At 49.3% G+C, this 20,560-nt stretch overlaps 1 protein-coding gene across 1 annotated transcript in view; it reads right to left on the reverse strand.

Annotated features, from left to right (window-relative positions):
- Positions 1 to 20,560, reverse strand: part of CACNA2D4 (calcium voltage-gated channel auxiliary subunit alpha2delta 4) — a 130,605-nt gene that overhangs the window by 46,429 nt on the left and 63,616 nt on the right. Inside the window, exons 19-26 of the mRNA XM_010363565.2 lie at positions 19,503 to 19,564; positions 17,954 to 18,021; positions 17,515 to 17,560; positions 17,343 to 17,440; positions 14,970 to 15,063; positions 7,296 to 7,391; positions 5,162 to 5,289; positions 1,508 to 1,588 (exon numbers count right to left, since the gene is read on the reverse strand). Coding sequence (XP_010361867.1) covers positions 1,508 to 1,588; positions 5,162 to 5,289; positions 7,296 to 7,391; positions 14,970 to 15,063; positions 17,343 to 17,440; positions 17,515 to 17,560; positions 17,954 to 18,021; positions 19,503 to 19,564 — 673 coding nt within the window. The remainder of the gene's footprint in view (positions 1 to 1,507; positions 1,589 to 5,161; positions 5,290 to 7,295; positions 7,392 to 14,969; positions 15,064 to 17,342; positions 17,441 to 17,514; positions 17,561 to 17,953; positions 18,022 to 19,502; positions 19,565 to 20,560) is intronic.

Here is a 20,560-nt window from a genome sequence, read left to right on the forward strand (position 1 = left end):
CCAGGGCCTCAGTTACAAGGCAGGTGCCTGACAGCTGCGTTCATGGAGCCAGTACGGCCGAGTTCGAGTGCCTGTTGGATCACCCAATGTTTCAGAACACAGCTGGGTTCCAGATACTGAAGCTAAAACAAGGGTAAGGAGGGCTTCATTGCAGGGACCTGATCTTTCTCAGACAGGCAGAGACACCAAGGACTCTGCGGCACTAAGAAACTGAAAGTCAGGAGAAGCTTGTGAGGGTCACAGTTGCTCTCATCACATAAGCCATGGCAAACTGCAGCACGGGGCAGTGAACCTGGGTTCCAACAAGAGGCGGTCTGCATTCAAGTCCCAGCCTCATTCATTACTAGCTATGGGACTTTGGGCAGGTAATTTTTCTGGGTCTCCGTTTCCTCAGCTGTAAAATAGAGCCCAAACCATCCCCTTCGCTGGGTCACCCCAAGGACTGCATGGGAGGCAGTTTCCACAGTGTCTGGCACATGCTGAACATACATACTGAGCTCATGCCTTAGGGGTTCGAGTCACAGTCCCACTTCCCTCTTAAGCAGGATATGAGACCCCAAGGCAATAGGAGATGGAGCACGCAAGCGGATGACACAGGAATCAGCATCCATTGTTTGCTATGTAAAGAGGCAAGACCTCTCGGTGGAATAACACTTTGGGGAAGAGACCGGTCTGGACTGGATTATGGCATCCGATCCCCGCTGGCTGGGGCGCTTTGAGCCAAACGTTCTGAGCCTATGCTCCTCATTTATAACACAGGCACTGACAATGATACCTACACTCTAAAATATTCATAAAGGTTAAATAAGTTAATATTGCAAAAGAGCTTTCTCAAGCTTTAATGTTTAGGCAAATCAGTAGGAACCTCAGTGAAGTGCACGCTGGTTGAATAGACATGGGCTGGAACCCGAGACTGTGTGTTTCTAACAGAGGCCCAGGCAATTTCAGTGCTGCTGGTCTTCAGGTCATCTATTCAATAGCAAAGCTTTCAAGAAGTTACCACACTGTAAATACTTAGTAAATATTAGCTCTATGATGATGATGATGACTGGTTAGCTTTATGATGATGACGATGATTGATAAAAGGCCTAGAATAAAACAGCTCTGCCTGCCAGCCTTCCTTTCAGCTACAGAATGCCTCAGTAATGCTCTATTAACCCGCAGGAAGTGTTTCTCAAGAGAAGCTTGCATAGAGTAAACATATTGTATGGAAGAGGCAGTGGGCGGGGGTGGCGGGGGTGCTGGGCGGCAGTCTCTGTCCGAGGTGGCCGTGCAGATCTCTAGCCTCTCTGGGCTTCACTTTGCTTACTTCATGAATACTTTTACATCTAAAGTTTTATCGTTTTACAAATGAAACGGCTTAGGAAGGGTGCACTTCCGCCCATCCCACATTTCACCGGCAGGACTGTGGCCCTGGCCACGTGCGGGGCCTCCTGCTGTGATCTATGCCTTGCTTTTGACACTGACCCCAGCTTCCCGGCCTTGGCGCCACAAGGGCAGCTCCTACCTGCAGCAATGGCTGTCTTCTTGTCCACGGTCACCGCCACAGCTGTGCTTGCCGTCACCACCGTGGGCTCACCCGTACTTTCTGGGGAAACAAAGACAACTCAGTCACTGGGGAAGAGCTGTGGCTGGGGCAGGTGGAGCGCTACCGCTTTCTTGGAATAGGAGACGGGAATAAAAGCAGGCGAAGACATCCTTGGAAGACTTGAGGTGAGGGTGGGGACAGGGGTCGTGTTTGGAGAAGTAGCTGCTGTGATGGTCGTGCCCCAGCACGGGTCTTGGACAGACACATACGTGGCCTCTGGCCACCAGAACAGTGCGGGGCTGCAGTGTCCCTACGACACCGGGGTTTCTGCCTGTCTGTCAGCTGCAGCATGCATCTTGCCCACAACACCCATGTCTCGCCCAGTGATCCCTTCCAATGGAAGGAAGGATAGGCTGCATTTCAGCACTGGGTGGTGGGTGATCCTGGATTGCTCTCTGTAAGTCTGCATGAGTCAGAGAGGATGCCGACAGTCAGTCCCATTCAGGAAGATGCCACAGCTGAGCCACTGTGTGGGCCTGGGCAGCGAGGCGACGGACCCTCCACGCACAGCCACTCTCTGGGTCTTTCACTTGCTTCACAGCTGACGCTCCACTTCTGAGACTCTCTGCAGCAACTCAAGGCAAGCCCTGAGGCTCCTGAAGGCCACAGGGCTTGCCTTGCATTGCTCTCTCCACTTCTTCTGGAACAATCAGGCCACCATAGGTGCACAGTTTAGAGGGCAGTTTCATCTCCACATTGAAGCAGAGCTTTCTGGCTCTGACTGGGGCTGGCTACTGCAGGACCCCAGGCTTCTTCATTCTCATCAGTCCCTGACCCCGGACTTGAATTTCAAAGCACTCTTGTCTGCAGGTGAGATGCAGATTAAACTTCTGAGAAAGGGGCAAACATTTTCTGATGTGCTATCATATTTTGTTAGAATGTCTTGATGTCAAATGTTGCACGAAGCAACGGGATTCTTGTGCGGCAATTATTACAACAGTGTCAGTTGTCCTGGGACTTCACCACCAGCTTCGCTTCTCACATCTGCCACGTGGCCAAGATGACCCATCACACCTGCGGTCATCAGATATCTTAAGAAACCTAAAACTGCAGTCTGATTCCAGGAACTTCCAATACGTAAGGTTGTCCTTGATTCTAGAAATTTGCCCATGATGTCGAAGGGCCCACAATTCCCCACCTTGCGTCTAGAGACATCTCGGAGGTAGTGATGTGGCGGCCCTGACAGTATTCTCTGGGTCCCACTGCCCATTTTCTGGGACAGACTTTCTATTGCATTTGTAGCCCAGCCAGCAGAGGCTTGTAGGAAACACTGATGTGAGGATGTGGAGACCCTAACGATGCAGTCTCGGCGGACATCAGGGATTTCAGTGCCTGGCTCGCCGTGGCGACCCGGCCCAGCACCTGAGGGGAATGATCAGGGCACCAAGTGCAGGAGGGGGCAGGGCCCAGAGAGAGGTGGGCTGTGGGCATATCGCTGAGGCGCTGCTGTGTGCGGACAGGTTTCTAGGCCAGTGACTGCGCCATGCAGCTCCATGTGGGCAGGACTTAGCCCACCAGGCCCTGGCAAAAGGCAGCCATGCCAGCCTAGAGAGACGGGAGCTCCCCCCCACCCTGGAGGCAGCTGCTCCTCTTTTCCCCATTGAAACGCAGTTGTTTTCCTCCTCTTGGGGTGGAAGGGAGTGTGCAGAGGTGGCCACGTGTCTAAGCGTGTGCGTGCGCTGAGCGGGTGAGCGGGCTGTGGAGAGGAAGTGGGCTCCGCCTCCCTCCTCACCAGGCCCCCTTTTTGGGCTCCAGCTTCCCTCTTTTCTCCTCGTGGCTCAGCTTCTCACCCACCCACCCTCCCACCTCATCGCCACATAAAGCTCCCCCAGCAGCCAGCAGCTCAGTCCTGGTGGATGCGGGCAGGAGGCGACCTGTTATCAGGGCCCGGGGCCTCACTACAGAACCTCTCCAGGGGCCTGTGGGTGCCCTCCCTGGGGAGCCCACTGTGCTGCTATCGAGGGCGTGGCCATGGAGGATGAGCTGCCTCTTTCAGCCTTGGGGTGGACGGTGTGGGAAGAAGGGGTCTCCCCTTTGCTTCCAGAGCCTTCCTGCTCGACTTGAGTTGGCAATAAAAACTCCCCCTCCCTCTTTCCTTACCTTCAGTATGGTAATGGGGGCCTGGGCTTTGATTAGGGCAGTGCCTGACTCTGTGGCTCCCTTGCTGTGTGACCCTGGGCAAGTCACAGAACCTCTCTGAGCCTCAAGTTCTCCTTGTATTGAGGGATGACGACAGCACTTATCTCATGGGGTTGTATAGATTAAATGAAAAACACGTGGAAAAATGTTTTGTGAAGCATCGTAGTTGTTGGCACGTGTGTAGAGGGAACCGGCACAGACAGGAGGGGGAGCATAGCACCAGGTGAGGAAGGCGGAATTCTGGAGGGGGCAGGGCTGGAGCTCCTCCCTGCCGTTTGCCTTCCCTGTCCTTGTCCCAGGAGGACCCCTGGGATCCTGGGCCTCCCCAGCCATCAGCTCCAGGGCATCTCTCCATCATGACGCTTGAGGATGGTTTTGGCAAAGTGGTGGTGGAAGGCCTCTGGCGGAAGGGCACACTAAAGGGGAAGTTCTGAGTGACCCCAGCCCTGGCTCTCCTTTCAGAAGTCTCCATCCTCCTGCACCCCTCCTGGGGCTCAGCCCCCCTGCCTGTGCACACCCTCCAGGCCCCTGGATCCACGTGCTGGAATGGGATCATCCGCCCCAGCACTCACCTGCTGGAGGGCTGGCTGTGCCCTGCACTCTGGGACCCCCTGGACAAGCCCCCGAAGTTCCCTGGGCCACAGTCGCTTTGAGTATAAATCAGGAGCACCAGGCTATGCAGACACTGAAGCCTCTTCAGGTCTAAACATTTGGCGATTTTTCTGGCGCTCTGTTAGAGTCACTTAATTTTTCCTATTTTGGTTGTTTTCCAGAATGGGGGCTGGGGCTGGCTGGCAGTTGGGTGCCCATCAACTCTGAGAGTCTTCCTGGCCCCTGGTCTTGCAGGGATTTTGCGACTGCCTCATACCCCACCCTCCCTGCCACCTGCCCAGCACAGCCTCTCTCTTGAGCTGAGAGGGGCTTGTGGAGCAGACTGGGAGTTCCCTGAGGCTGTTCTGGGTGGTCCTGAGTAACTGGGGACTGGCCGCTTTCTTTCTGTTTGGGAAGAGCAGGGCAGCCCCAGTGACTTGGTGAGTACTGCAGCCCCTAATGAAACCACCCATCTGGGTAGTTGATGAAACTTTCACAGACATGCAGGATAAATAGAAGAATCTTAGAGATCGACTCTTCGGATCTCATATGTGGAGTCGGGGCTAGAATCCCGTGCTGGATTTTTAAATGCCAGCTTTGATGGCTGGCTAGGAAATAAAAAGATCAGGCCCACCTTCAGCGCCGGACCTGTGGTGTGGGAAGGCGCCAGTGAGCTTTCTTCAGTCACCATGCATGGCAGGAGGGAAGGCAGGAGGGGAACCCTGGTGGCCTGGACATTCTATTCCATATCTCGTTCCCATTTCCCACTAAGAGCACAGCAGGAGGAGCGATGAGACTGGCCTGAGACTGGCCCAGCCCCAGGAGCACAGGGCCGTGGGTTACCTGGTCCTTCTGCCCAGCGGAGGTTGAAGACGAAGCTGCCAGCAGGATGCTCTGAGGCCTGGCGGTACCACAGTGGGAAGCTGTCCAGGGTGAACACACTGGCCTCGTCTTCAGGCGTCAGGAACTTCCTGCAAGGAGGAAGATGTGGTACCTCTCCCCAAATCTGTGAACACAGTCGTCCCTCTTTCTTGTTCTCATACGAGGTCATCTTGGCTGGGCTAGGAGAGTGATTGTAGCCCCTAAATTAGCACTGCCCCAGACAATGTTTCCCAGCAATTCTGGCCTTTTCCAGAAACAAAATGATGTTGCATCTGACTAGCAGCTAGAAGAGGTATAGGGTCTGCATAATGAGGAAATACTTTCCATTTTTATGTAAACTCTTTTGCCTGCAGCGTTTCTTTCTTTTGGATAGAGCTTAATTTCTTCTTGTCTGGCTCATTGGCACGTCTGAGGGAGGAAGCTGCAGAGTCGGCTCTGTCACTGCACTAATAGGAGGGCATCAACCCCCCAAACGGTTCCTTCAAGAGGATTGCCTCTAGGCTTTTGCATGCATGATGAGTTTCCTTTTTTCGAGCAGCTTTACCTTGCTAATTATGGTTTTGCATTCCCTGAACACACAGCAGCCCACAGAAGGGAGTGTTTGGCCAGAAGCAGAGTGGGAGGCAGGGAGAAGCGGGATGGGGGTGGGGAGCAGACACATTGCTGTGGATAATCCACAAGGTGGATAACTGAGATTTGGTGCTGAGAGTGACGGGCTCACATGTACCAGAAGCAACCTGCCTTGTGACACAGTTCCTGGGCTGCCATTCACCTCAAGTCTAGGTGAAGGGAGCCCCCGGGAGTGGTCGCAGGAGGCAAAGGCACTGGGAAGGTCTGTCTGCCTCGAATCTCCTGCTTCCAGTCTTAGAAGCCTCTGAGAGGGAGCGAGGGAAGGGTCAGGGAGGCAGTGGTGCTCTTTTCTCTCCACCTCCGCAGAGATGGGTGGGGGGAGGAGGGGAGGGAGGAGGGAGGGAAAGGGAAGAGCAACTTAATTTGTTTTCCTAGAAAGCCTCAGCTTTGCTTAGCAAGTGTGGATTTGTCACAGAGTCCTGGAAGAAGCTCAAAGATGGCGCTCCGTGGCTGGGTGTGCTTAGCAAGAGGAGCAGCTGGCGGGTGGGAGGCGAGGAGAGTAGGGTCAGTTCGGCTCAGGGGCCCTGGGCTGCTCTCCAGGTGCGTGAAGGTCCTCACCTGTTGGAGCCTCCTGGGTTGCGAAGCGGCAGGTGGCACTGCTCGCCCCCGGACCCCTCCTCTGGGCTCCCATCCTCCTTTGAGCACCCGGGTGGGCCAGCCCCTGATTCCCCCAGAACCCGGCCTTGGCTTAGAGCAGGGTTTCTCAGCCTCGGCACTGGTGACATTTTGTGCAGGCGATTGCTGCGGGGGCTGCCCTGGCCTCGTAGGATGTTTAGCGGCATCCCTGGCCTCCACCCACTAGATGGCAGTAGGATGCTCTCTGCCTCCCACAGTGTGACAAGCAAAAGTGTCTGCAGACATTGCTGAATGTCACAAAATCACCCCCAGTTGAACATTCCTGGTGTGGAGGCCTGAGCCTTCCATGGCCTACAGGGAGTTGGGCCTGGATTCCTGCCAGGTAGAGTAAGAAACCACAACTCTGCCACACCAACGTGGGAGTGGGTGGTTCATGAAGGCTCTGTGGGGTGAGCGCTCCACCTACCACAGGGCCCCAGCAGCACCTCCTCTCCCCTTAGGGGTGGGGAAAAGAGACACCAGCCAGAAGATTCAGCCTGCCACACAGAGACCAGCCCAAAGAGGAAAGCAATTTCGGCTTTCTCCCTTAGAGATTCCTATGGTGGATTCTCTGACCCACCCTCAACTTCAAAGTCTCTCTCCCTGACTGGTCCAGCCTCCATCATCTCCTAGGGACACCACCACCAGGAGGTGTGAGCCTTCAGGGAAGGGCTGCTTTTCCCACCATCCCAATCTGTCAATCCCAATCCTTCTGCCCTCCTGGGCTCCCAGGGGTCCAGCATGCTGGAGATCCCGTGCCAGTCCACCCACAGCCCAGGAACACACCGTGGGGCTCTGCCCCTCTCTGCCCTGTAGGGATTGGCCTCCCAGGGTGGCCGGCCCAACCCACCTGTCGGAGACCTTCTCGGAGCCCACAAACAAGCTGCTTCTCAGGAGTCCAGCCCGGGTGCCCAGGAAGGCCATGTCCACCACCTGCTCAGCCTCTCTGTGTGGCAGACAGAGTGGAAGTGGTCACCATGGGGCTGTGGCAATAGCTTGGGGGAGACCTGCAGGGGTTTGGGGGCCTCTCCTTGCTCCTGCCCAGCCTGGCTCAAGGGAGACTTTCCAGGAAGGCTGGGTTCCTGGGAAAGGGGCCAGGACGTGCACCCTGCTGGCATCCATGGTGCACATCAGGTGTCAGGCCCGGCTTCCGGGCAGCATCTGCCTATGAAGTGGAGCCCTGGGCCTCTGCCTCTCTGCCCTGGCAGATCTAGCTCCTAATTTGTTCTCCTGGCTTTTGGGGAGTTAGATCTAGAAGACGGAACTTGGAAGGGAGATTCTGTCCTGGGACCTAAGGAACAGGGACTTCTCATGCCCAGCACATAGCTGGCACCTCCTGGTCTTATAGCCCTCCACATACTTCCCTTATTACGGAAATGTGACGGGAGGGGGAGCAGGCACTGTCCACACCCACCCAGGAGAAGTCCCAGTGAACCTCATAACCTTGCTGTTGAGACTGGAAAGAAGACAGACCCATGAGCTTGTTGGTGTCACAAACCTCCCTCCCGGTTTCAAAGCCACAATACTTTGACCAGGGTGGGAAGTCATCACTTTTAACCCAGGTGATGTTCTTGTCTTTGGCACAGTCGACTGGAAGCTATTACCTAGTTCCTCTCCATGTCCACGGGTGTGTGCTATAGTGAGCATACAAAGTAGGCAATCCTGAAGCACTGCCAGACTCAGAGGCTGGACTGTGGGGGTCTCCCTCATGGATAGACCCTGCAGTGTCTATGGTCTGGAAAGTCACTGAGGGAAAGGGTCTCCCCCACCCACTCCCATGCTGTAGCCAGGGGCCTTGTACAGGGTGTGCACGGGGTCATAGGACTCCAGCCTCACAGAGCCCTGCAGCAGACCTCTGAGTGAGACTCTTTGGGAACAGGTCCTAAGCTCCTGGTTATCCCTAAAGCTTCCTGATTCAATTCTCTGTTCAAAAGCAGAGAGAATGCGCTAATGGGTCTCACTACCCAGAACCTGGCTTCAACAATCACCAGCCAGGGGCTGGTCTCAATTCAGCCACTGCCTCCTCCAGTCCCTCCACTAGATTATTTTGAAGCAAATCCCAGATATTTCATGGGCAAATATTTTAATTTATACAATCAAAATACAAATAATTTTTTTAAAAAACGTTGATGCCATTCTTACACCTTAAAAAAAACCTGATGATTCATTCATATCATCAGATAATCCAGTCGCCTCATGAATTACTTTTAAGTTTGGCTGAATCAGAATCTGCCTAAGGTTCATGCATGGCAACTGGTATCTCTTAGTTGTCTGTCTTTCTCTGTCTTTATTGAGATATCATTCAAATACCATCCAATTCACCCACCTAAAAGCGTGTGATTCAGTAGTTTTTAATGTATTCACCGAGTTGTGCGACCATCAGCACTGTGAATTTCAGAACATTTTCATCATCCCAGAAAGAAACCCCATAACCATTAGCAATCATCTTTGGCCTCTTTTAACCTGATTCCCTTTCTCTCTCCACTCTCCCTCTCCCCTTTTCTTTTCCTTGCAATTGATTTGTGGAACAAACAGAGCGATAAAGGGCGCTTGCCTGTGGGGTTCTCCGGTTCTGGCCTTGGCGGATGGCCACCCTGGGGTGCTCTTCAGACTGCTCTGTGTCCCCTGCGTTTCCTGTCAACTGGCTGTGAGACCTCAGGGCCTAACCGGGTTCGGGTTTGTTTTTACCAGACTGTTCTTCACAAGAGGCACACACTCTCTGATTGATTAGGGCATGAAAAATACATGTATTCTTTTGTTTCTTATTTTATTTTTACCTGAAATACCTGTATAAGGAAAAACTTCTCCTCATCAATATTTAGTTATCCTGAAGTACAATTTTTATAGAAGAGGCAGGATAAATAATTTATTCTTTGTGTTTCTTTGTTGGGTTTTAGAATAATGAGTTGTTTTCCTAACAATCTTCCAAAGATGGCCAATGAGGTTTTTTTTCCAGGATCATTATGAACCCAAGGATTTTAACATATTTCATATGTTTTAATTCATTGCAGTTATTATTATTATTTTTAATTAAAGACAGGATCTCACTATGTTGCCAGGCTGGCCTTGAACTCCTGGGCTCAAACGATCCTCTTGCCTTAACCTCCCACAAGGCTGGAATTACAGCGGTGCTTCCACAGCCAGCTCCTGCTATAATTATAATTACTTCATCTACCTTTGGCCAGTGAGGGCCTCCTCCGGCTGGCTCTGGGGTCCTTTGGGCACAATATCATTTGTCTTTGGTAACTTCTTGCTTCCTCGTGTGACAAGATGTTCCAGGTTCATTGTGTATATTTCCTGCCCCTGTGCTAGAATCAGACTTTTCTTCTAGGAGCATGGGCTCGTTTTAATGAGGACTAACATTGAAAGTCCAAAGTCTAGGGCTGGGCCACTCACTGCAGTGGGTCCTTTCAGGGGAGAGAGCTAGGATATCCATTAATTTCTTTAAGAGAAACTACATCGTGAGTTCAAATTGATATTTCAAATTCACATTTAGCATTCCATCTAATCTTAACTTCTTTGATTTTTGAAATTTGCATATCTCTTTTCTCTTTTGCTGAAGATCTTGGTTCTTAACGACATTAATATAATACGATTTGCTCTCCCTATTCAGAATAACAATGTCAATACTATTTCTAGCAATGTGATTACTGAGCACTGCTTAACATTTTATTTATTTAGTGTTTACAATTCTAAAGCCCCTTGAAAGAATTCCCATATGTTCGATTATTTAATGAACCTGATATATAGCTAGGTTTATTTGTTTTATTTGCTTTCCATTACTACAAGTTACTTTTTAAAATTTAATTTTGTTTTATGATTCGATAAAGCATTTACATAGTTCCAAAGTCAATATGGAGAAGGCCTATTCAGGGGAGTCTGTCTCTGTATCCGTCTCCTTGTTCCTTTAGTCTTCCTGTAGGTAACCTGACTCTTGGTTCCCTGTGCCACTGAAAAGTATGTGTGTGTATGTGTACATACATGTATGCATGTACGTTTATATGTACATTTGTGACAGTAATTATGAAAATATATTTGTCTTTCCTCTTTCTAGATAAACAGCAGAGATATCATTCATATTTTTTCCATTACTGAAGATTATTTCATATAGAGATACTCTAGTTTTTCACAGCTGCATAGCGTTCCATTATGTGGATCCACCATGACTCAGTTAACTAGGCTTCCACTGATGAAAGTTTGGGTTGTTTTCAATCTTTTACTGTTATTAAAGGTGCAGTAATGAGCAGCTCACAGGTACATTTTTTTCATATTTTTGCCAGTGTATCTTTGGGATGAGGTTCCTAGAAGTGAGGTTGCTGGATCAAAGTGTAAATGTACATGAAATTGTGCCAGATGTCATCAAACTCCCCTTGACAGGGTTTGAACTATTTCGTATCCCACCCACAATCTACGAGGGCCTGATTCCCCACAGTTCTGCCAGCAGTGCGCGCTGACAAGCTCAGGTGGTTCTCAATCTGATAGGCGAGAAGTCCAATCTGGGCATAGTTGTCATTTGCATTTAAGATTAAATGTTAGGTTGAGCATTCTTTTTTCTTTATATTTAAGGACTATTTGAATTTTTCTTCTAGGGACTATTTGCATTTTTCCTCTGAACTGTTCACATTTCTTGACTACTTTCCCTCTAAGATAGCTGGTCTTTTACGTCTCAATTTTTGAAGTCCCTTATCATGAATACATAATATATAGAGTAACCCTTTATCTATTTTATAAGTTGCAAACACCTTTCCAGTTTGTAACTTCTCTTTTTATCTTGCTCGTGTTTTTATTCCTGCCATAGAAACATTTTTTTTCCTTTTTTTTTTTTTTTAAAGATGAGGTTGGCCGGGCTCACGCCTATAATCCCAGCACTTTGGGAGGCTGAGGTGGGAGGATCACGAGGTCAGGAGATCGAGACCATCCTGGCTAACACAGTGAAACCCCATCTCTACTAAAAATACAAAAAATTTGCCAGGCGTGGTGGCGGGCACCTGTAGTCCCAGCTACTTGGGAGGCTGAGGCAGGAGAATGGCGTGAACCTGGGAGGCGGAGCTTGCAGTGAGCTGAGACCGCACCACTGCACTCCAGCCTGGGAAACAGAGCAAGACTCTGTCTCAAAGAAAAAAAAAGAAAAAGAAAAAGAAAAAAAAAAAATATATATATATATATATGAGGTCTTGCTGTGTTGCCCAGGCAGGAGTGTGGTGATGTGACCATGCCTCATTGCAGCCTCCACCTCCTGGGCTCAAGCGATCCTCCCACCTCAGCCTCCTGAGTTGCTGGGACTACAGGTGTGCACCACCACGCCTGGCTAAGTTGTTATTATTTTTATTTTAGAGATGGGATCTTGTCATTTTTCCCAGGCTGGTCTTGAACTTTTAGGCTCAAGCGATCCTCCCACCTCAGCCTCCTGAGTAGCTGGGACTGCAGGCACAAGCCACCGCACCCAACTACAGAAACACTTTTGACGTTGCTGAATTTACCCATCATTCCTTTATTGCTTCTGAATTTTGAGTCATTGTTGGGAAAGGTTTTCCCCACTCCTAGATTTTAGAGCAATTGGCTCATGTTTTCCTTTAGTATTTATATGGTTTCGTTTTTTACATTTGAATCTCTGAGTCATTTGGACTTCGTCCAGGTGTATGGTGTGAGAAAATGAGAAAAGAACACAATTTTATCATTCTCCATATGGCTCTAAAACCGGTTATTTAAAAATCCATCTTTCCTTCATTGACTTGACAGGATATCTCTGTCATAGACTAAATTTTCACATGCGTTTAGATGAGTTTCCGGATTTCCTTTTCTGTTCCCGTGGTCTGCCTGCCTTTTCATGTGCCAATACCACACTTTATAAATCTCAGAGGCTTTGTCATGTGTTTTAATATCTTGGTAGGCCCAACCTCCCTTCATTGCTTTTTTTGGTGTGTGTGTGTGTGTGTGTGTGTGTGTTTTAGAGATTTCCTGGTTATTCTTGCTTATTCTTCCAAATGAACTTGATAATCAGTTTATCTAGATGCAGAAAAAGACGATGGTGTTTTCATTGGGGTTGCATTTAACTTATACGTTAACTTAGGGAGGATTAATATCTTTATGACGTTGAAGTCTCCTATCCAAAAACACTGTCTTTCCATGTGTTCCAGCCTCTACTTTTGTGTTTTCAGGAGTGTTTCATAATTTTCCTTATATAGGTTTTTGAACAGTTCTTATAGTTTATGTCATGTGTTCTTGTAGTCTTATAACTTTATCATGTATTATTTCTTGCCTTTTAAAATAAGCCTTCTCATATCTTCTATCTTTTTTTGTGTAGATAAAGGCTATTAATTTTTGAATGCTGATATTATAACCCACTACTTTACTGAATTCTCTCATTGGGTATAGTAATTTTCTTATTAATTATTTTGGGGTTTCCAGATATATAATTATGTCATCTTTAAACAGAGACAATTTTACTTCTTTCTTTCCAGTTCTAATTGCCTCTGCATACTTTCTCTTGTCTAATGCCTTCTGACCTTGTTAAACAGCAGTGGGGAAGTAGGCCTGCTTGTCTTGTTCCTGTCTTTAGTGAGAGAGCCTCTAGCCCCATTAAGATGTTACTTGCATGCTTAGGTCAATTTTAATTTTATTGAGTGGCTTTAACAAATAAGAATGGTATGACTGGGCGTGGTAGCTCATGCCTGTAATCCCAGCACTTTGGGAGTCTGAGGTGGGAGGGTTGTTTGAAGCCAGGAGTTCAAGACCAGCCTGAGCAACATAGTGAGATCCCATCTCTACAAAATATTTTTAAATGAATGAATATTAATATTTATTTAATGCCTTTTCTTTATCTATGCAGATGGTTATGTATTTTTTCCTCCTTAACTGTATGCTATTTTTTTTTTTTTTTTTTTTGAGACGGAGTCTCGCTCTGTCGCCCGGCTGAAGTGCAGTGGCTGGATCTCAGCTCACTGCAAGCTCCGCCTCCCGGGTTTACACCATTCTCCTGCCTCAGCCTCCCGAGTAGCTGGGACTACAGGCGCCCGCCACCTCACCCGGCTAGTTTTTTGTATTTTTTAGTAGAGACGGGGTTTCACCGTGTTAGCCAGGATGGTCTCGATCTCCTGATGTCGTGATCCGCCCGTCTCGGCCTCCCAAAGTGCTGGGATTACAGGCTTGAGCCACCGCGCCCAGCCAACTGTATGCTATTTTATATTAACTTCCTAGGAAGTCTCTTCTGATGCATGCTCTGGTTAAGAATACTTCCTTCTCAATATTTCTCCACATTGAAAATCATCTGTGACTAATCTGTGAGGTTGGAAAGATGGAGATAGTGCCCCTCTCCAAACCTAGTGCTCCAGCCCTCTGTAGAAGGCACAACAGTGCAGGGTTTAAGAGTCTGGGAATGAGAGTGAGGCTGCCCGCTGTTGATTCCAGCTCTGCCACTTTCGAGGCATATGACCTCAGGCAAGTTGCTTAATCTCACTATGCTTTGGTTTCCTCGTCTGTCATATGGCACTAACGAGAGCTCTTGTGTGAGAGTACTGCAGTGAGGATCAAATGGGTTATATACACTAAGCACTGTTCTGACCTAGATTCTTTTTCTTTCTTTATTCTAGTTTAATTTTGTATAGGTCATATATTCATGTGGTTCAAAATTACACCAACATGTTAGACAGGGTGAAAAGTGTCCCTTCCATCCCTGTTTCAGTTACCCATTTTCTAGCCAGAAACAGCTAATGAGGAATGTTTCCTGAGTAGCCTTGTGTAGATAGTATATCGATCATAGATGTTATCTATATAATCCACACAAATACTACGGCACCCCCTTTTTACAGAAAAGGTAGCATACTATACTATGTAGAATGGTAGCATTCCACATCTTGCTTTTTTCAATAAGAGACTGTCCCTATAAAATTCTGTAGGTTTTTTTTTATTAAGAAGGATAGCACTAAAAATCTAATATTTAATTTTCTAGTATCTAATTATGTCCTTAAATTTATTGACTGTCTAGGGGAGGTTTGACATCTTCACAATGTTGAATCTTCCTATTCAGGAGCAAGGTATGGCTCACCGTGACGTTAACCTCAGTAATACCTTCCCCTTCCCCCCAGCACTCATGGGCACACACACGCTCTACACTCACACTCACATGCCACTCATCTTCCTTCTACCAGGCCACTAAACATGATAGTACCAGGAAAAGACCAGCAAAGGGAGGAGGGACTTCTAAGGGGTTGGGAAAACCGAGGTCAAGTTCATTGGTGCCGTGACCTTACCTGCTGGAAACCTATTGGAACTGCTCTTTGGCCAGGGGCACTTTGGCCAATGAAGTTTCATGGCTGGAGTCCAACCCAGAGAAAGGGGCTGTACGAATGGGACTATCGTGGCGTGGGGATTTAGTCCTGTGCCCAGGGGGACCTGCACTTGTTCTAAGGCCACAGGACGTGGGTGCTCTCTGAAGCCACCAGCCAGGTGGTGAGAGGGGCCCTGACTCAGCCAAGGGAATTCCGGGGGCTGGTTGGGGCCTGGGAACCTGGGAACCTGGACCTACTCGGAGATGTTGAGGGCCAGCGCTGTCCAGTAGGCTTCCATGGGGGCTGTCACCACCGCGTCAAACAGCACCTCCCGGACCAGCTCCTCGTCACCTGAGTGCAAAACATCAAGGGACCAGGCCACATGCTTCCTCCATGCCTATGAACACAACTCACCCACCCGAAGTTCAGGGAAGAAGATGTGCTTCATGAACGTGTCTGTGGGACATGTAAAACTATCTCTGTGAGCGTGAGGGAGCCACCTCACCTCTGTCTGTCTTCACTTTCTCAACTCCAAAAAGTATGTCAGTACAACAGCTTGGTATCTGAGGCTCTTTCCAATTGTAACATCTGATGAACTTAGGAGACCCTCAGTGAACTCAGGTGTGATCTTCAGTCTCCCTCATCTCAACTCCTCCTCCTCTGCTCCTCAATCATCTGGATATCTTGGCCTTTGGTCAGTTCCATGAATTTATTTTTGCTGCTGTTGTTGAGATGGAGTCTCATTCTGTCACCCAGGCTGGAGTAAAGTGGCATAATCTTGGCTCACTTCAACCTCCACCTCCCAGGTTTAAGCAATTCTCCTGCCTCGGCTTCCCAAGTAGCTAGGACCACAGGAGCACACCACATGCCTGGCTAATTTTTATATATTTTTTTTGTAGAGACGGGGTTTCGGTCGGGCGCGGTGGCTCAAGCCTGTAATCCCAGCACTTTGGGAGGCCGAGACGGGCGGATCATGAGGTCAGGAGATCGAGACCATCCTGGCTAACACTGTGAAACCCCATCTCTACTAAAAAATACAAAAAACTAGCCGGGCGAGGTGGCGGGCGCCTGTAGTCCCAGCTACTCGGGAGGCTGAGGCAGGAGAATGGCGTAAACCCGGGAGGCGGAGCTTGCAGTGAGCTGAGATCCGGCCACTGCACTCCAGCCCGGGCGACAGAGCGAGACTCCGTCTCAAAAAAAAAAAAAAAAAAAAAAAAAAAAAAGAGACGGGGTTTCACTGTATCAGCCAGGCTGATCTAGAACTCCCGACCTCAAGTGATCTGCCCACCTTGGCCTCCCAAAGTGCTGGGATTATAGGTGTGAGCCACTGCCTCTGGCCAGTTCTGTGAATTTGACCTTGCTAAGCTCCTTCTTGTCTCAGAGCCCCTACATACGCTGTTTCCCTTGGTCTGGATGTTCTTTTTCCCAGTCTTTGCATGGAGGCTCTTTCTTTTTCCTCTCTTTTTAAAAAAATTTATCTTTGTTGAGGTAAAATTCACATAAAATGGAACTGACCAAATTTAAAGTATGCAATTCAGTCAGTAGCATTTAGTACATTCACATTGTTGTACAACCACCACCTCTATTTAGTTCCAAAATATTTTTGTCACCCCCAAAGGAGATCCTCCTCACCTTGGTGAGGTGGTGTCACAAAACAGTCACACAAGTGGCTTAGCAGGATCTCCTTTAAAGCAGGCCTATTTCTCTCTCCTACACCATTGTGTGCATGGCGCTTATCACAATTTGTAATAACCTGTATCTACATATGTAGGCTTATTTGTTTATCACCTGGCTTTTCCACTAGGATGTAAGCACCATGAAAGCAAGGGCCTTGTCTGTAGCTCCAATGCCTACCCCAGGGCCTGACACAGGGTGCAAGCTCAGTACAGATTTGTTGATGAAATGAATAAATAAGTAAATAAGTGCCCTGTTGGGTTGGCATGGGAGGCAGTCTTCTTATGGGGGTGACAATTATGTGACAGGATGACCTGCTCTTTCTTCCAAAGAGAAAGAAGGAGGAACAAGCTAAGGATGTGGCCTAATGAGCTCACCACTCGCATTAGTGCAGGTGAGAAGGCCATGGGACCATGGAGCAGAGACTGAAGTGTCACAACTGCAAAACAAGGAGCACCTGTGGCTCCTAGACCTGGAAGAGGTGAGCAAGGTTAGCATGAGGAACTGGCTTAGAAAACACAGCCCACAGTCTTTGAGTCATCTGGCCAAATGCTCCCCTTGTGGAGATGAGGACTTCTGGTGAAGAGTGGCAGCCATTTGCCCAGAGGTCCACTTCTAGACAGTGGTAGGGAAAAAACTGACAGACTCTGAATGGTGCTCTCTTCTGACCCTTAACAGAACTTGGTGGATAGAGGCTGAAAAAGATCCCAGTCCCTGACCTGGGGATCCATACATGTCACCACAATTCCAAGGGTGCTTAAATACCAGCTTAGCCCTGTGATAAGGATGGCTATGCCTTTTTCTTTGGGAATCTCCCTGTTTGATCTAAGCCATCCATGTGCTACTGGGATAGGGCTGTGCAACAGCCTCCCCCTGTCTTCCCACCTCTCCTGGCAAAGTCCCGAGCTTCAGGGCCCCAGAGGAAAAGCTCGCCTCAGTGGGTGGCCAGCACTCACACTCCAGATCTGCGTCCTCCCTGGTGAGGAAGCGGATCACAGCCTCTAGCTGGCTGAGCTTCCGGTGGTCCGGGTCAATATCTGTGATGCAGTAGATCCTGAAACCCAGGAAAGTCAGTGTTATCTCAAAACATTCCACCTGTCTCCCTCCCATTTTTCACTCCTCACTTACCAGTCACTGGCCAGGGCCAGGTCTGGGTGAAGCAAGTCATGCAGGCCTGAAACCAGAGTCCGCATTCAGGGTGATGCTCCCCCACTTTCATGAGTGTGTGTCCCAATTGTAGAAATAGCCGCCCAGTGAGTTTCAGCTTTGTTGAAAAAACATACTGCCTTGACGGACCTCCTAGTCCAGTAAGGCCTCCTGCAACCTGGCAGTGCGGCTGGCAGGCCTCAGGCTCTGCTGGTTTGATGACTGACCCACAGATCCTGCATGCCCTGGGAGCCAGGGACACACACACCCCTCTCCACCTGGCAGCATTGTTCTGAGAGGCTGCTCTGGAGCCTGGGAGCAGGGAGGCTGTCACACTGGCTCTGGCTGGGGTTGACCCTGTGTCCCGTGAGAGTCCCTTATTTTCCACTTAACTGTCCCTCAGCCCCTGGTGCCGACCCACCTTCTTCCACAGACGTGTTCCCCAAAAGGATGTATTCTCCGTGGCCCCGGGACAGCACCACCCCCAAACTGTGGGGAGAGAAGAGAAGGCACTCATTCAGCAGCAGCAGACGCTGGCCTGCCCCCTGGCCTCGTCTTTGCCCTCACCAACACTAGGTGTGGGGACTTTTTGTATCCCTGACGAGTGGTGTGCTCCTCATGCCCCCTTCTTTGCCTCTGGCCTCGCAGCCGTCCCCTCCAGAATGGAGGCAGTGCTTCTATTTTCCCAGCAGCCTCCCTTCCTAAGCAGGACCCTGGTCATTCTGTAGACTGAGAACCCTCTCACCTCCCATTTTCATCAAGGGACATCCTGAACCTCACAGGGATCCCCTGAAATGTAGAACAGTCTCTGTTTCACAGGCGGTCCTGCAAACAGGAGCTCCCACTCCCACCTGGAGAGTCGTGCTGCGACTTCCTCTCCAGCTGAACATCGATTTTGAGCCTTGGCTGGATGTCTGACTTTCTTGGAGAGCTTTAAAAGATGTGAGTGCATGGGCTCTACCCCCAGAAATTCTGATTAAATTGGTCTGGCCAGCCTGGGCAACACAGCGAGACCCCAACTCTACATTTTTTTAAATAAAAAAATTAGTGGGATGTGGTGGCACACTCCTATACTGTCCCAGGTACTCGGGAGGCTGAGGTGGGAGGATCGCTTGAGCCCAGGAGGTGGAGGCTGTAGTAAGTTGTTTGTGCCATGGCACGTCAGCCTGGGAGACAGAGACCCAGTCTCAAAAAAAACTGGTTTTGGATGAAGCCTGGGCAGTGGCAACTTCACATAATTCCTCAGGTATTCCAATGAGCAGTCAGGACTGGGAACCAGGGCTTTATGGAGAAATCAGATAATTCAGAGGTAGTGGCCACTTGTTTCCTAATCTGCCTAATACCTAGAGTCAAATATTTCTATAGTTGCATGGAACCTGAGATCTTCCAATTCGATCCTCTCACTGCTTTAGGATCTTAAATGGATGATATCACTTAACTTCACAACATCACCAAGAAGCAGCTGTTATTGTTACCCCCATTTTACAGATCGAAATCTAAGGCACAGAGAGGTTAAGTGAAACTCAAAGGCCTGTTAAGAGAGTTGTAGGAGGCAGAGGTGACGCATCAGTAAAGCAGGGAGCGCTGGACCTCAGAGCCTCTTCTCAGAGACAGGGCTCACTGCCCTCTGGGAAATGGCCTGTTAAGGCAGCTTGGCTGATGGACGCTGAGGAACAGTGAAGTAACAACAGCAACTGAAGGGCTCGCCTGGGGCCCACAGGAGCAGAGCACAGACCATACACTTGACCAAGCTTACACAGCCTGTAAATGGTAGAGCTGGGGTTCACGTCCAGGCAGTTTGGCTCTGGAACCTGCATTCTAGGCTACACTGGCAAAGCAGGTCTAGACCTCAAGTTTCCTGAATGCTGACCTGGGTCTTTTGCTATGACCACAAAATTGCCAACTAAATATGAGTTGCTGGTATTCATGTTCAACCCCCACGCCCTGCAAATAAAGCCTGTGTCCCTCACCTGAAAGGGGTGTCACTGATGTCCGTGAAGAAGTAGTCATTGGTCAGGAAAAGAACTCGCTTCTGAAAGAGTAGACAAGGAAAGAGTGCTTATGCAGAGAAGAGTGGCCCCCAGCCCCCACCTCCTCCCCAGGGCTCTTGGGGTCTTCATCAAGCCACTGTACAGCTCCCCCGCCTTCTTGTCTCCTCCCTCACCACCCCCTGCACACCTCATCCTAGTGACACCCATAGGCAGATCCTCTCGATGCAGCAAATTGCAGCCCTTTGGGGCATGGCCTGGATTTCAGGATCAAGGTCTGGACCTGCACTCCCATCACAGTAGTCCCTAAGCAGCATCGAGCACTTGAAATGTGTGGCCAAGGAGCTGAATTTTCAGATTTTAGTTAACATAAATTTAAACTTAGCAAATATGGCTAGTGGCTATACTGGGCAGTGCCAGTGTAGACCATGACTCCAGGGTTCCCAGAGGGTTGAAACTGGGGCTGTCAGTGTGTGCTAAGAACTTCTGGAGCCAATGTATACATACACAATCCACTTAAACCTCCTTGCCCTCAAAGACGCCCAGGGAGAAGGGGCACACCATTCTCCTTCCACTGTCATCCATGCCCGGGCCATGGGACCCTTTCACAACTTCCTTTTCCTTTCAGAGCTGCCATCTTTTAGCCTTGGTTTACTTTGTATACTAGGACATCAGGTAGTACAGAAGTGGCTAAGGGCCTGGCTGGGCTTAGATGAGCCAGGATTGAAGCCCAGCTCAGCCACTTTTGACTTGTGAGCTCTTGAGCAAGTTACTTCACTTCTCTAAGCCTTCGTGTTCTCATTTGTAAATCAGGATTGTCCATGGCCTCTCTTGCACGAGGCTTCCGTGAGGGTGCATTTGGGGTGCTGAGGTTCTGCGGATTGTCCTGTCCACCATACAAGTTCGTGTCATTGGGAAAGGCACATATTTTGCAGTTGGCCCAGGACTTGTTCTTATTCCCTTTACTTCTTTCTGACTTTCCTTGTTTGATTTTGGAAATTGGAGTGAGGTGTCAGAAGGGACACAGAGGGAGAGGATGG

The sequence above is a fragment of the Rhinopithecus roxellana genome, chromosome 10 (genome assembly GCF_007565055.1).
Source record: "Rhinopithecus roxellana isolate Shanxi Qingling chromosome 10, ASM756505v1, whole genome shotgun sequence".
Lineage (NCBI taxonomy): Eukaryota > Metazoa > Chordata > Mammalia > Primates > Cercopithecidae > Rhinopithecus > Rhinopithecus roxellana.